Source organism: Platalea leucorodia, assembly GCF_965183815.1.
Source record: "Platalea leucorodia genome assembly, chromosome: 7".
Taxonomy (NCBI): domain Eukaryota; kingdom Metazoa; phylum Chordata; class Aves; order Pelecaniformes; family Threskiornithidae; genus Platalea; species Platalea leucorodia.
The window spans coordinates 36,945,916-36,961,344 of NC_138829.1; the positions used below are offsets into that span (position 1 = coordinate 36,945,916).

The 15,429-nt window shown below is 35.4% G+C and overlaps 1 protein-coding gene across 1 annotated transcript in view; it reads left to right on the forward strand.

Moving 5' to 3' along the window:
* RYR3 (ryanodine receptor 3) overlaps nt 1–15,429 on the forward strand; it is a gene marked incomplete at its 5' end in the record, with an annotated part of 249,795 nt that overhangs the window by 231,070 nt on the left and 3,296 nt on the right. The window contains 12 exons of the mRNA XM_082318667.1: nt 696–864; nt 1,516–1,602; nt 3,971–4,168; nt 4,784–4,914; nt 7,727–7,769; nt 8,365–8,492; nt 9,433–9,493; nt 10,565–10,711; nt 12,660–12,794; nt 14,770–14,926; nt 15,104–15,168; nt 15,280–15,380. Of these exons, the coding sequence (XP_082174793.1) occupies nt 696–864; nt 1,516–1,602; nt 3,971–4,168; nt 4,784–4,914; nt 7,727–7,769; nt 8,365–8,492; nt 9,433–9,493; nt 10,565–10,711; nt 12,660–12,794; nt 14,770–14,926; nt 15,104–15,168; nt 15,280–15,380 (1,422 nt within the window). The remainder of the gene's footprint in view (nt 1–695; nt 865–1,515; nt 1,603–3,970; nt 4,169–4,783; nt 4,915–7,726; nt 7,770–8,364; nt 8,493–9,432; nt 9,494–10,564; nt 10,712–12,659; nt 12,795–14,769; nt 14,927–15,103; nt 15,169–15,279; nt 15,381–15,429) is intronic.

The window sequence follows — 15,429 nt, forward strand, 5'->3', positions numbered from 1 at the left end:
CTTTCCACCACTTCGATGCCTCAACATTCTTTTACACATATGCAAATTTAGCTTTTTTTTAATTTTAGTAACTAAATTCCCCTATTACTACATACAGTCTTGATACTTAATTTTCATAAAGGCAGTTCAGTGTTGCAGGAGGAATGATTGTCATCATCTTCATACTTTGTAAGGTGTGACCTTCTGAAGCAAACTTCCTTGTTATTACTCATTCATCTCTGTAACAACAGTGATTGCCTCAACTGAAATGAATTCATGTTATGATACTGAGATTCAATTATGATACTACGTACCGAATCACAAAAGTTTTCTTTCTCTTCATCAGCCCCAGGCTCAAGAAAGTACACATGAACTCTTAAAATTTTTATGTTGCTTGTATTGAGTATATATGTACATCACTGGTTTTGGCAAACATTATCCACATTTGGTGCAGTAACTTCTGCCTGCTTTTTGGCTTTTTACCCTTTTGATCTCCCCTCAACAACTCTATTCTTGCATATCATTTGCAACTAAGGTCACTTTTTTTACTCTGGGTTTACTGTCTGCCTCAAGTCTTTTACTTAGAATAATTTTTTTCCCAGTGTCAAAACTAACTTTCAAAGCCAAACTTTCTGAATTAGAATTCCTTCTAAATGAATGCATTTACAATACAGAAGTTTGGCTAGGTATGTTTGTTCATAACACCTTTATTCTAGCATGGAAGATGGTGAGAAACAAGATAAAGCAAAGGAAGTACAATCTGAGCAGCTAGAAGAGGGAAAAACGAAGAAAAAGAAGCGAAGGCATGGGCAAAAAATTGAGAAACCAGAGGCTGTTATGGCTAACTTCTTCAAAGCTTTGGAAATTTATCAAACAAAAATGCTTGTAAGTTTTTCTTAAATTCTTTTAGTAATTTTTTTTTTAATGTAATATAGAACACTTCTTTGATATTGAAGAGAGAAATCTAATTATAAAAGGAACATTGGCATGAGTTTTTCAAATGACTGGCTGTATTCAGTCTTTCATGATTTTTGTAATACTTCATAGAATTACATTAATCAAGTGTTTGTGTGAGCAGTTCTCCTATCTTGGTCTAACAGGACAGATTAACCTCTTGAGCTCCTTGTTAGGAGCTCCCTATTTTCCATAATCTAACTTCTAGGATCTGTAATTCTATTTTCTATAAGATTTTTCATTGTTCTTAAAAACATCAAATGATGAACGCTCTGAAACCTTCTCATGTAGTTTATTTCAGTATTCTAGCATTTCTTTTCCAGACTTCTTTCTAGAAAGTTTTCCTTAATATTCTATTTCAGTCTTCCCTGTTGCAATTTTAAGCCCATTATTTTTAATCCTGCTTACCACGAAATGGAAGAACAGGCTGCCAAGAAATGCCCTTGCTCATTATAACTGGTGCATGAAGGCAACACAATTATTTATTTACTTTCTTAGAGACCTTGCTGTCTACTTTTCTTATCTTGCTATTAGCTACAGGCCACCTCTAATTTTTTGGTTTTTTGGTTTTTTTACTTTCAGCACTACTTGGCAAGAAATTTTTATAACCTAAGGTTTCTTGCTCTATTTGTTGCATTTGCCATCAACTTTATTCTTCTGTTTTACAAGGTAAGATTATGCATTGTTCTTTAAATGTTTTTGGTTACTTCCAGAGGAATATTTAATGATGGTTTCAAGGCTTGTTTAATAAAGCCATTATTACAAGCCCTTCAGACATGAACTAAAGCATTTAGATATGAAGTATTTAAAATAATATTTTAAATTTTATAACTAAACTTTGTGACATTAAACCTATTCTGTTTTTCATTTACTCAGGCTGAATGAAAACAGATTTATTTCATTCGTCCATTATAGATGAGCTTGTGTTTCTAGGCATTTTTTCATTTACTCACATAAGTTTGTTATTGTTTGGATTGTTCATCTTGTCATGGGAAATTTGAATCCAGCTAAAATAACTCAAATGTCAAAACTGTTGCATTTTTCTTCTCATTTGTTTTAAAAATACTGAGAGACTTCAATTCACCTGATTATTCTCAATGATTATATTTTTGCTTTTTCTAAAGAACCTTACTGACTGCATTCATTTTTGACTGGGAAATAGTTTATACATAATTTCAGAATCTGATTAATGTCTCAATTTAACTAGATGAGCTCATATGTTCTAGTTATACTTAATTTATTCATAATTTTTTTCCTGCCTTTCAGGTCTGGGGTTTGGTGTTTTGGGAGGAGTGCTTGCTTTATTTAATTTCTTTTTTCATACATTTTCATGAATTTAGTAATCTCTAATGAAAATCAAATGTATATTTTTTTTCCCATTCTGTGTTTCTATGTGAGAGTATAATTCAGTTTTCATACTTATTTGCTCCATTTTCTTTGTTGTCATTGCCAATATGGTTGTTAGTGACTGTTGTTATGAAGATATTTCTATACTGGGATTGGGACTTTAATTGATTAGTATGAGCAGGCAGAAGAAATATAAAGCAAGAGAAGCCTTTTCATAGTAAGCTACAGTTCCTTTTTTATATCATTGATGAAGAAGGTTATAAATTTATACTTTAAACTTAATCTTAGGATTTTACCTGAATCTAATGAGTTGTTTCAGGTTCTGGTGTATAACCCAATCATACAAAGTAGAACATCTTCAGCAGCCTTCCCTAATTTTATTCCTGAATCTTCACAACCTCTATCTATGAAAAGGAGTAGAATTCACTAAAGAGAACTCCCATCCATAAAAGCCTCATTTTTTTAACTTTCCTTACAGATTTGAAGTCCATAAGAAAAGTCCTCATTTATCTCTATCCTGGAATCCGGCCCTTTTGATTTTCCCCTTCTAGATATAGGGTACAAGTTGCAATAAGCTGATGAATCTTGTGTTTTCCAATATTATATTTTCTAGTTCTGTTGTTTACAACCAAAAACTTCAGAGAAGCCAAAGCAGCTGGCCAAACATTGAGTCTAGAAGTAACTGAATCCTGATCTCAAATATCTTGAAAAGCAACTCCTACAACACAGTTACAGTCTCAGAGACAGGGTAGGTAAAGACGCAACAGGCTCTTGAAAACTGGGTAGAATGTATGTGCACCATTCCAGGAGAAAGACCGGCAGGGCTATTTAAGGCTCCCTTCTTGCCTCTCTCTTTCCATCCCGTATGGTTAGAGAAGATGGTCTTCCAAGTATATGCAGAAGTCTGCTTTTGTCTATGCCAGTGCTTTTCTCCCCACTGTCTTCTGCTTTTCACTGGGTCTTGTGGGTCAGCCAACAACCCATTCTATTGCAGAGCGAGGACAGAAGTTTGTGTTTATCAGTACAAGTCCATCTGTCATAGATAGGAAAGGGTCAGTGGGAGCCAGACAGGATTGAACAGGACTTCAGCTTTCAGATAAAGCTGTCAAAAGAAGGGCACTTAGGGCTTCTATTTTAAAGGCCAGGTTTTTAAAGTCACTGGAAGAATTTAGGGCAGTATGTCAGCTTTATAGCTTGGGGTATTTACAAAAGGCTGATTAAATACTGTATTAATTTGTAATTCTAAACTAAATCATGAAATAAAAATTTATGGACAATGTACAAGTTGATAACATGAGAACTTTCTTTCTTTCTAGACTCTAGTAATCAGGAACAACATAGATTACAAAACAATCCCAAAGTCAGTTATATTAGATAACCCTGTCATTGCTTGGTTCTTCCAAGAAAACATTTTTGCATAACTTTTTCATTGTTTGTTTTGGTTTTGCTATGGCACTGTTAAAGGAGAAATTTGTAAACTGTCATATGCCTATACTTGCTTTTTCTAGATTCTCTTTCCAGTGACATGAGATGATGTGGAGACTTCTGCTGTGAAAATGAAGGACATTACTGTTCAAAGCTAATGCTCTATCATCTTCCCATGAGCAGGCTTTGCAAACATCATTTGTCATTATAGTAAAGGAAAAGCTTTTTAGTTTGTGTGTTTTCAATGTACGTGAATTTCTCTCAGGTGACAGAAGAGCCACTTGATGACGTAGAGGAAGACTCTAATCTCTGGAACTCTTTTGATGAAGAGGAAGAGGAGGACGGCATGGTGTTTTTTGTTTTAGAAGAAAGTACAGGTTACATGGCACCTGCTCTCAGAGCATTGGCAGTTATTCACACTATCATCTCCTTTGTCTGTGTGATTGGATACTATTGCTTAAAGGCAAGTTCTGAATCTTATTACTAATCTATTATTTGTTAAAGAACATCGGCTATGTCCCGAAGTGATTTTTGGAGCTAATACTGGAATACCTATTTGTACCTAGTTGTTTACAGATTCTCACTATTCAATATGTAGCTGTTTTCCTCACGTACTCAGTCTGGCAGAGATGGAGTTAACTTTCTTCATAGCAGTGTGTGTGTTTTGGATTTGTGGTTAAAGCAGTGTTGGCAACACACCTGCCTTTTGGTTATTGCTGAACAGTGCTTGCACAGTGTGAAGGCCTTCTCTTTGCTTTACCCACTCTGTGCATCCCCCAGCGAGTATGTTGGGAGGATGTGGGGACGCAGCTGGGACAGCTGACCTGAACGGACCCAAGGGATATTCCATGCCATGTAACGTCACGCTCAGCAATAAAAACTTGGTGGCGGGGGAGCGCTTGACTTCCAGGGTGGCTGTTGCTCAGAGACTGGCTAGGCATCGAACTGCTTGTGGGAGGTGCTAGTGTGATGTTTGGTCTTATATAGTGTCATAAAGAGTACTTAATACTGTAGTTAGATATCATGGTTTCTAAAAATATATAAACCATGACAAAAATGTCCACTGTCATTTTCATAGGTCCCTCTGGTTGTATTCAAGAGAGAAAAGGAGGTAGCTAGAAAGCTGGAATTTGACGGACTATACATAACTGAACAGCCATCTGAAGATGATATTAAAGGACAGTGGGATCGCCTGGTTATCAATACTCCGTATGTAAAATTAAATGGTTATATGTAAACTGTTGATAAATATTATAGCTCATTAAGCCACCGATGCAGAACCTTCCCTGTCCAGCTGCCACCTAGTTCATCTAAAAGAAAGGCACTTTTCACCTTATATTGGATGCTACGTAGTAGATTCTAATGTGAAACCCTGCATTATCTGTTCATTTAATAAATACTATCATAACATGTATATTCCACTTCCTTTTCATTTTTCTAGGGTTTGCAAGGATTGTGCATCTTACCTCACAAGCTCTCTCCAAAACATTTCACATATTAGTCACTATTGAGAAAGTTTTAAAAAGATAACTTCCATCCTTTTCAGTGACTCAATTTCACATTTGTATTGTATAACAGTATTGTCCTACCTTTCTTTCCCACTTCTTGCTAATAAAATTTGTATATGACAAGAGAAGTAAATCTAGTGTAAAATAACAACCCCAGAATTTGAGTAGGTCTGACAGGAATTACTGTCAGGTTGTATGCATTAGCAAATACTGTAGTAGTCATACACTGATTCTGGGAGACTCACCTGCTGTTCTGTGAGTGAATGATACAAGTGTAGGAAGAAAAATATCAGTAAGCTGCAGTAGTCTGTAGGAGTGACACAGAGAAATATAGCAAGTCAACTCTTTTCTCTTGAAACAATGCCTTGTCTACAGGCTATTTTTCAGAATTTACTCTACCAAAACAACTAGAATGATGTTTTGGTGCTAGTATACCTCGGCATAGATTCCCGTCTTTCCCAATAGTATCATAATTTAAGGATGGTAACAGAAAGCTGGAAAAGAACAAAATTATTTACAAGTCACAAAGTAGTTGTGGCTAGTAAGTGCAGGCATAAGTAAGTATTTGATAAAAACAAGCCAGCAAAAATAATCAACTAAATGCATCAGAGTGACAATATGCTGCCAAATACCCAAAATATCTATCTTATCAGTCACACTCAATTTTTGTGCATTATAAATAGTGCCCTTAGTACTTTCATTAAAATTAGAATGTCTAAAATATCAGAAATTCTTGAAAGCTTTTTCTACACCTGAATTTTAAGAACTTACCTTAATTTCAGTTAGAAATACAGACTAGCACATACTATTAAAGTTACCATAGGAGGTAATAGGGAAACTGGAGAGCTTGCTTAATTTCCAACTCATTTCTTTAACTATTGATAGCAAGCTATCTAGACATCCAGTAAGTTTATCCTCAGCAAAACCAAGCATGAATTAATGAGATATATTGTCAGCTTATCCCAAACGGCATGCTGTACAGCCTCTTCTCTGCATGTTGCACTGTCTACTGAAGTTGAATGAAAGATTAAGGCTAATTTAAACAAACTAATCCTTCCCTCTGATGTGAACTATCGAGGTTTAGTGCAGGTATTGTACCGTCAGGATAACCACTACTGGAGGGTACCCAGTGCTGTGTATATACTGAAATGTGCTTTCTATAAGTGAAAAAAAAAAGTAATTAAAAACGCAGAAGAGGTACCCTGATAAATCCAGTACCGTTAGATGTTTGTGGTAAAAGACACAAGCTGGCTCCATTGGAGACATACGTTGCTTAAAAGTCTAAGAAATCAAGGAAAGAAATAATATAGAGCATTGGACCAGAATATACCATCTGAGTCACTGGAACCATTTGCCTTTATCTGGAGCAATTTCATTCAGAACTTCGATTCAGAAAAATAAAAAATCGAGCACTAGTTGGGAAGTTTGCCTCACATCCCAACAGAACAGTGTTCTGGAATCTCATTCTTCTGATGTTAACACTTGCTTTATTTTACCAATACTGTCCTTTAGTTTAAGCAGGTTTTGGTTTTGTTTTTTTTTTACCTTGCTGCATATTTGCTCAACTCAGTGTTACACCCAGGAAATGGGGAGAGAAAAACCTTAAATTTTGTCGTGTTTTCTGCTAATTGGCATTCTTCAAAACTTGACATAATATACAGTACGACTGTCAGAATGAGGAATTCCTGGGCACTGCTATTCATAAGACAGTTCAAGAACAATAGTTTTTATGATTAAGTTGAAGATCAGGGAAAAGTCACTGATAAGAGAGAACACTATCTTTTTCTTGCAGGTCAAAGCTGATCTATTTCCTAGTGTCTGTTGTAAGATCTCCCCTGGAAAAACTGGTTGCTTATTGAAGCATCATGGTTGCTCACTACTAATTATAAAAGTTTTACCTTGTCTTGTTCTGGGATGTCAGATCCAGTAACAACAATATGATACAGCTGAGAACAAGATTACCACTAACCCCTGCCAAGTGATCCTTGCAATTTTCTGTTTTTTTTTTTTAATATTTTTTGAATTATAATTTTATGTTGGCAAACTGTCCACTGGTTCCCAAGTGTTCAGCCTCTATTTGAAATGTAATCTGGTGACATTAAAAATTATTTATGCTACAAGACTTTCTTATTTTCCTCTGAAAATCATTGTCCGTATTGATTTTATGATTAGGAGCAATAAAGTAGGAGATGAGTGATATTACAGTGACTACCCTGCTATTAGTGTTAGGCTCATTAGGTGATAATATTTAGCCTGCTCTCCTTTTGTAGCCAATCATATTTGTGGATGTGAAAAAGAAGGGGGGGGGGGGAAGATGATATTGCAGCGAATGATGGTTAATAACAGCTGTTGTCCACATGAAAAGAAATTGTTCTTGTCATTCGAAGTGGAGTGAATGAAATTGTACCAGAATCTGCAGTGATCAGGAACATGGTATTTTCTCTTTTTTGGTTGTTTTTTCTTTCCCCTAACAAGTTAAATAACTTGAAAATATCTTTGCCTTATCTATGTAGGTCCTTTCCTAACAATTACTGGGACAAATTTGTAAAACGGAAGGTAGGCTTTTTATATTTCTATTATGTTAGTCATAGCAATAATCAACTATTCAGTTAATTCAGATATCTATGTGTAATATACTTCTGGAAACATAAACATACAAATAATTGAGAACTGAAATTTGTTTTATGGAAGTCATTGTTGTGGTAAATGTCTTGGCGAACAGGCAGCTGCAGCGTAGGTGGGAGGAGGGAGGAAGACAGAAGGCTGTGGTTTCCTTCCTAGACTCAGGCGTTCGAAATAACTTCGTGCTGTCAGTCAGCCACACAGGTCTAATTTACAGTCATTGTCATCTTTAGGATACAAAGCCCCCTCATCCCCCTAAAAAAGAAAAACATGCCAGCTTAAATGATGGCAAATTATACATAAGCTTTCAGATAATAGCCTTTAATGCTTCTATTTTTCTTTTTTATGCTCTCCCCACCTGGCTTCCTGGGAGTTCTGACTGTTCTAGTAGTGTTAATTGTGAAAGAGTTTGTTGGGGTTTTTTTTGTTTTTTTTTTTTTAATAAGTTTCTGACAACTGTTGACTTAAAGTAGGGTGAATGTCACCGAGGTCTTTCTCTGAGCAAAAGCTTCTCTTCTTCTATTTTTAGGTTATTAACAAGTACGGAGACTTATATGGAGCAGAGCGCATAGCAGAACTTTTGGGTTTGGACAAAAGTGCCCTTGACTTTAGTCCAGTGGAAGAGAGCGAACCAGAAGAGGCATCTCTTGTATCATGGTATGACTTCTGAGCTTGACAGACAAATTATGTGTTGGCATAACTTCACTGTCAAAGATAAAAATGGATTTTATACTGAAACTGTAAGTGATGTTTTCCTTGGCATGGAAAATTCAAATGGACACATCTTCCTAGTGTGGAAGTAAAGTAAAAAAGGTCTTCGTTTGTTCTAAACCATACTTATACTTGTGTTATAAAAGTAAGAAGAGAAATTGCACAAATTGATGCTGACTCATATAGTTGAGCACTCTATTTTAAACAATAATCAATGCAGCATTTAAAAGTTCTTTAGGTGTTAAAACAGAGTTAGTTTATAAACCAAAGGACAGAAAAAGTATTGGTAACAAATATCTAGATGCCAGGTATCTAGAAAAACTTCAGAGAGGTTTTCCTGACTTAATCCATCAGTGAAGATGAGAGTGTGAAAGTATCCAAGTCCCAAATGATTTAGGCTCCTACAAGAGTTTGGTTTCCTTCATACTTAAGGCACGCAAGAAGAAAGATTTCCATTCGCATGTCATCTAATGGCTAATAAAATATTTAGAATCTTGCAGAAGGCATTACCTTTTCTCTTAGTAATTTTGGCAACATTTTACACTAGATGGAACACATCTGTCTTGAATTCAAGCAATTCAGGTTCCACATTTCACTACTTTTAACACACATTTTAATTTTTGCAAGTCTGGAATACGGCAGTATCACTCCTACTGAAATTGTTCCACCAGGTTTAATGGTTTAGAAACTGTTTATGGGTGCTCAGAGTTAATGAGTACTCTCTGAGAAATGAAGCACCTACATCACTCAAAAAATAAACAGCTAATGTATATCACCACCTTCAGCAAACAAATGTGAAGTGCGAAACCTAGTTTGTTGTTTATACTTACGGAATTCAATACTTAATTTTGACATTGATGCATTTCAAAAATGTTGTATTTCCTAGGTTAAGCTCCATTGATACAAAGTACCACATTTGGAAGCTCGGAGTTGTTTTCACTGATAATGTGAGTATGTTAGCCTTAGAAGAATATGCTTTGATTTACTCTAAACATGATTGTATGTCTTCCACCATCTGCTTTTATTTTAAACAAACATACAAAAATAATATTGCATTACAGAGCCATTTCAAAATATTTTTTTCTGTCTTTTGTGGTAGCAAAGTGCTTTAATTTATGTTAGAATTTTCTTTTTGATTGTAAAGGGCAATATGCACCTCCTCACCATTAATACAATGTCAGCAGTTTGGAAGTTAATGGTACATTCATTTAATTTTGTAGAAATCAATCTAGCAACCAAAGGTGTCTTTTCAAACATCAAGCACAGTCTACAGAAAGTTATCCTTTTTTATTCTTGAATCATCTGTTTGACACGGTTGGTTAATTCTTTACTTTCATACCTTCTCCTTTGAAAGGACCACGCTTATATCAAAATTCCTTTTTTTTTTGTGAATCCTCTTTTTGCATCCTCTTGAGCATTCCCAAAGAAACAAGGCGGCCAGGGTGAATCAAGTGAAGATGTATAAATTCGTTGTGCACTAAAATCACACTGGGCCATTGTTCTTCAATAAGAGCTTTCAGGTCAAAGCGGCTTCAGGTTCACTGCTTGTTAAAAGAATAAGCTGCATTATGTGCCTTAGGTTTTCTGGGTGTCCTGGTTGACTTGGTCTGAGACTTAAACAGAGTAGAGTGTCTCAAGAGTAGTACAATGCATTTTCTCTCCTCCAGAATCAGTATTAAAATTTAAAGTACTGTGTAACAAACTCCCCGGCCAAAACAGTTTTAAGGTAGGGGATTTTGATGTTAATAACATATATGCTGAAGACTGCATTTAAATATGTAAAGATAGAGGTGCCATTAGCATAACTAAGCAATAAACACTCCTTAAATGAACAGTGGAGAGATGGTAAGAGACAGAGTAATACAGTCTTTTTGAACATTTAAAAATTTGTGATTCAAATCAGATCATGGTAGTATTACTTTATTTCATAACGAGTGACTAAAAGAAAGCTATATTCTGGATCCGATAACCCACATTAGCACCTGCTAACATTCTGCCACTTTTCACTTTCTCTGCAGTCGTTTTTATACTTAGCATGGTACACGACTATGTCTATCCTTGGGCACTACAACAACTTCTTCTTTGCTGCTCATCTGCTGGATATTGCTATGGGTTTCAAGACATTGCGAACCATTTTGTCTTCAGTCACTCACAACGGCAAACAGGTTAGTGCTACATGCAAAGGTTTGAAAGTGAATGCGTTTTGTAACAGTACTGCAAAAAATCTTGTGGTACCTAGGAAATGTTGGAATGCAATCCGTTTTGGTCATGATTGGATTAAAGAATAGATCCCATTGTGTCTTCTGCAGCACATTTAATACATGTTAAAACCTATGAAATTATAATAATCTATAACCACGGAGTGCTGATAGCTAAGGAAGTTTTGTATGCAATAGAAAAATGCATCACCGTAGAAAAATACAAGAATATGAATTATGACCTAACCAGCTCCTTCTCTACGCTCAATGATGAACTGATTGGTGGTAACTAATAAGAACTCACAATCTCTCCTTAGCTACAGCAGTAATAATGATCTGGGCGCTGAGATGTCAATACTTAGCTAGTAAGAATGTGCTTACAGGTGTGGTTGTTCTGCACTGTGGAATGTATATATCACTTTGTCATGCTAAAATCACATTCATGAAATCTACTTCCAAAACTAATTGTTGAAACTTATGCAGGGAATCATTCTCTGATCTCTAAAGGCTCTATGTTCCTAGCTAGCATACCAACAAAACCGAGCTTTTCACTAGCACTTTTTAACTTACATTTAAGAAATCTAACAGAACTTCCCCAAAATTTAATGTCAAACATACACATTCCATTCCTTCTCAAATGCAGTAACACATATTCTAAGCCCACTCTTACGCCCTGTTAGACTTGTGAAAACATTTTAAACCACATAACATTTTGGAAGAGGCATAAGAATATCCCCTTAGCTTAACTCTGATATATCCTTTGTGTTTGCATAATCTTTTCTGTCAGCAGAAATTCACTAATGGAAGTTTCTTCCTTTATCAGGAAAGGAAGTTTCTAAAACAGTACGTAGGAGAATGTTTTCAGTATCATCACACAAACAAATGAAATCTCTGGTTTTATCCCCTTCATTTTCCTCCAGGATGACCAAAGTCATATTACTTCTAATTTAATGATTGATGTATTTTCTTTATGAGTTTTTTCTAAATGTAATATTCAAAACTGAGCATAATTGACAGAACTGTTTCAACTCAAGACCACAGCTTTTAGTATACATTCTTAACAAGCGAAGGTTAGTTTTTTCTAATCCGGTTGCTTTTCTTGCTAGTAGATATGAACACTGAAAGACAGCTGCAAATTTTTCAATTGAAATGTTCACTTTGGGAGCATACTTGCAGATATGCAGAAAGTGATAAGCTGACAATCAGCTCGTTGTTCAATACTCTTACATGTCTTTTAGAAGAGTAATACCAATTGTTGCACTTATTAAAATATGTAGCCTTCAGTAACTCCTCTCCAGACCTGCATCTTCTAATGCCAGCTCCAACAAACAATATAATCTAGTATCATTAACTGCTAAACTTTTTCACCTAAGGATTTTATTTGCTTAAAAGCAGGACCTGGAAATTACGCTTTGGTTATCTAAAAAATTTTCTATTCACTTTATTGATGACTTTGCTAACCAGCTTTTGAACAGAAAATAGACTATGATAAGTCATAGTAAGTCCCAGTTTAAATTATTTATCAAATTAACTAAAGGGGTTTATTTTTTATCATTTAATTTTCACTGTATATCCAGTTTTTCAAGACACTAGAATTTAACTTTTAAATTAAATAGTGGAAACATTGCTTCAGTAATATATAGTTTGTATGCGTATAGCTCGGAAAGGTGGAAAAACTTCAGTTTCTTGATACTGTTTTTCCCTTTGATTTTCATGTGAGAGCAGGGTAAAGTAACACCTCTACACTGATCCAAGGGAGACCTCAAAGCTATCATAACTGCTGTCTTTAGTTTCCTTATTGGGAAAGGTACAATAGGATACATCTTCAATGTATTAAGGCAATACAGTGAGCTAGCGTATCTCTTCTGACAGAATCAAATTGAAACCTACTTTCATGTCATGTCTCCATACACAGCTGGTGCTTACTGTAGGACTCCTCGCTGTAGTAGTATATCTTTACACTGTTGTGGCGTTCAACTTCTTCCGCAAATTCTACAACAAAAGTGAAGATGAAGATGAACCAGACATGAAATGTGATGACATGATGACGGTAACTAAAACATCACTAGCATGCTTCAAATTTCATCCTGAATTTTGAAATGGATACTTAAAATGATAAGCAAGGAGGGATGTTTTTGTTGTTAAATCCATGGGTCTCTTTTTCTTGCTATATGTCATTTTGAAAATGTGAGTGGTCTTGAAATTCCCTCTGCATTCTCCAGTGGTCTAAACTCAACAGTAGATAGATGACACCAGTATAGTAAGATATTCTGGATTTTTCAACTAAATACTTTGGTATATGATTTGCTGCCACTCTTTTACATGTGAAGATGGCAAACCCTTAAAGTATATGGAAGAAATTTCATGGCAAACTGGTCAGCCCTGCAAAAAGAAGCTGTGTTTGCACAGCACAAATAAACCCAATTTGTTACCAATGTTTGCAAGTGTGCAAGCTCCTCCTATCCTTATTTAGGTTATATGAAGTATATGATGTTATTAGGACTAGTTGCTGCTTACAATTAGTAATTTAGTCATGAAGTAAGAAGTCAAGGGTGAGTAGAAAAGGGGGAAATTAAATCTTATTATGGGTGATAATCTAATGCTACTAATTTGATTTCCACCTGTTGCCACAGAATGTTACGTCATATTTAAAGATACTCTACAGCTATGTATTATGGTTTGAAAAGGATTTGATTTTCTTACTGTATACAGAAAACAGCACAAATTCAGGTATTAAAAACATAATATTCTGAGTTTGTGACCAGCTCGTTTCTTCTATGGAATAGTCACTCTCTGCCCTGTGTTATACACCAAAGATAGAACAAAATACCTCAGAACAGAGGTGTGCTGTTCTTGAACTTTATTTCAAACACTTGGTGCAAGTCAGATGTGCAAATGATAGAAATTATGAAAACTGCCCAAGCAGTGTTATTTAACTGGTCCCTCTGCAAGCTGGATACAATGGTCTGGTCATAAAATAGGAGTAATTGGAATAATGAAACTATATTACATTTTAAACCACTCTACCAAGTGAGGTAAATCAATTCCAAGTTACATTTTTAAGTCTGATTAAACTAGTACCAGCATCTTACATCAACAGTAAAGTTGCATTATAAAAATGGATGTATAGTTCTGTTTAGTGTTTGCTTATGAAAGACCAGATTTGTTGGGTTTTATGCCGATTATTTAACACCAGCATTGCTGTCTAATGTGACTTCAGAACACTGGCTGGGCTTAGAGATTTCGGGTGTTTTTAACCCACATTCTGTGACTGAAGGTGGGTTACAAGATTCTGCAGCTGATTCGTACAGGAACATCAGCAGTATATCGCTCCAGGAGAAGATTCCATTCTGATATACTTACATAGCTTAAATATCCAGATTTTTAAAGATTTTTTCACAAAGACTTACATGATCAAAAAATATGGCACACAGCATCATTTTTGTAAAGTGATTTCTTCTGCATCAAACTGAACACAGGCTATGTTTCCCTGATCATAAATAATTTACAATATACTAAACCAGACACCTTGTATTGTAAAATTAAATTATCCAGAAAACACCTGAACACAGATAGATCTACCTGTTGCGAATATGTCACTATTTATTTTGTAGCAATATTTGCCAACATTTCTAAACTTCATTACAAGATTTGAAAAGACGTCCTCTGCTTACTCAGAGCAAGCTAGAACCTTAGGAATTAATATAATATAGTTGAATACAGTAACAAATACAAGAAAAATGTCCCCCACATAGTCTTAGTCTGTAAGAGCTAGGGAGTAAGGAGAGGGTAACAGCTGATGCTGACTCCCCCTCTTAGTAAGCGTATTTGAAGATGTAATCACCTTAGTTAAGACAATAACAGATTTTTGGTGCAGCGTGTGTGACACATGAGGCATGATGTGTTCTTTGTTACTATAAGTTGTGAAGAGAATTAGTAGAGCAGAATCATTTTAGAAAAAGAAAAAAACCCAAATGGAATAATTCATGGTAAATATATCTGTGATTTTCCTCTCTCTTTTTTAGTGTTACCTGTTCCACATGTATGTGGGTGTAAGAGCTGGTGGTGGCATTGGAGATGAAATTGAGGATCCTGCTGGAGACCCTTATGAAATGTATCGAATTGTTTTTGACATCACATTTTTCTTCTTCGTCATTGTTATCCTGCTGGCCATTATTCAAGGTACCGTCACTTACCTTAGTAGAGACTGTTAGAATTTTGTTTACTTAAGTTCTGCAATGTATTGAACAGACGTAAGGACACTAAACTCCAAAGACAGTGGAGGATGTCTGACAGACACTACTTGAGATATGAATATTGCTAAGTACTGAAGTGTTGCTACTTTTCCATTTGAAATAGGTCTTATTATTGATGCTTTTGGCGAATTAAGAGACCAGCAAGAACAAGTGAGAGAAGATATGGAGGTATGAGTCAGCACACCACATTTTTCATTACTCTTATTCATCTACATTGTCACCAGTTAAAACAGTGTCTCTGAGTTAAAATCCATTTGTAACCACAACTTGTGTTTCTAGACCAAATGTTTTATTTGTGGAATCGGCAATGACTATTTTGACACAACCCCTCATGGCTTTGAAACACATACTCTGCAAGAACACAACTTGGCAAACTATCTGTAAGTATATTTTACTACTGGAATTACGATAAAGAGGCCTTTCAGCTCC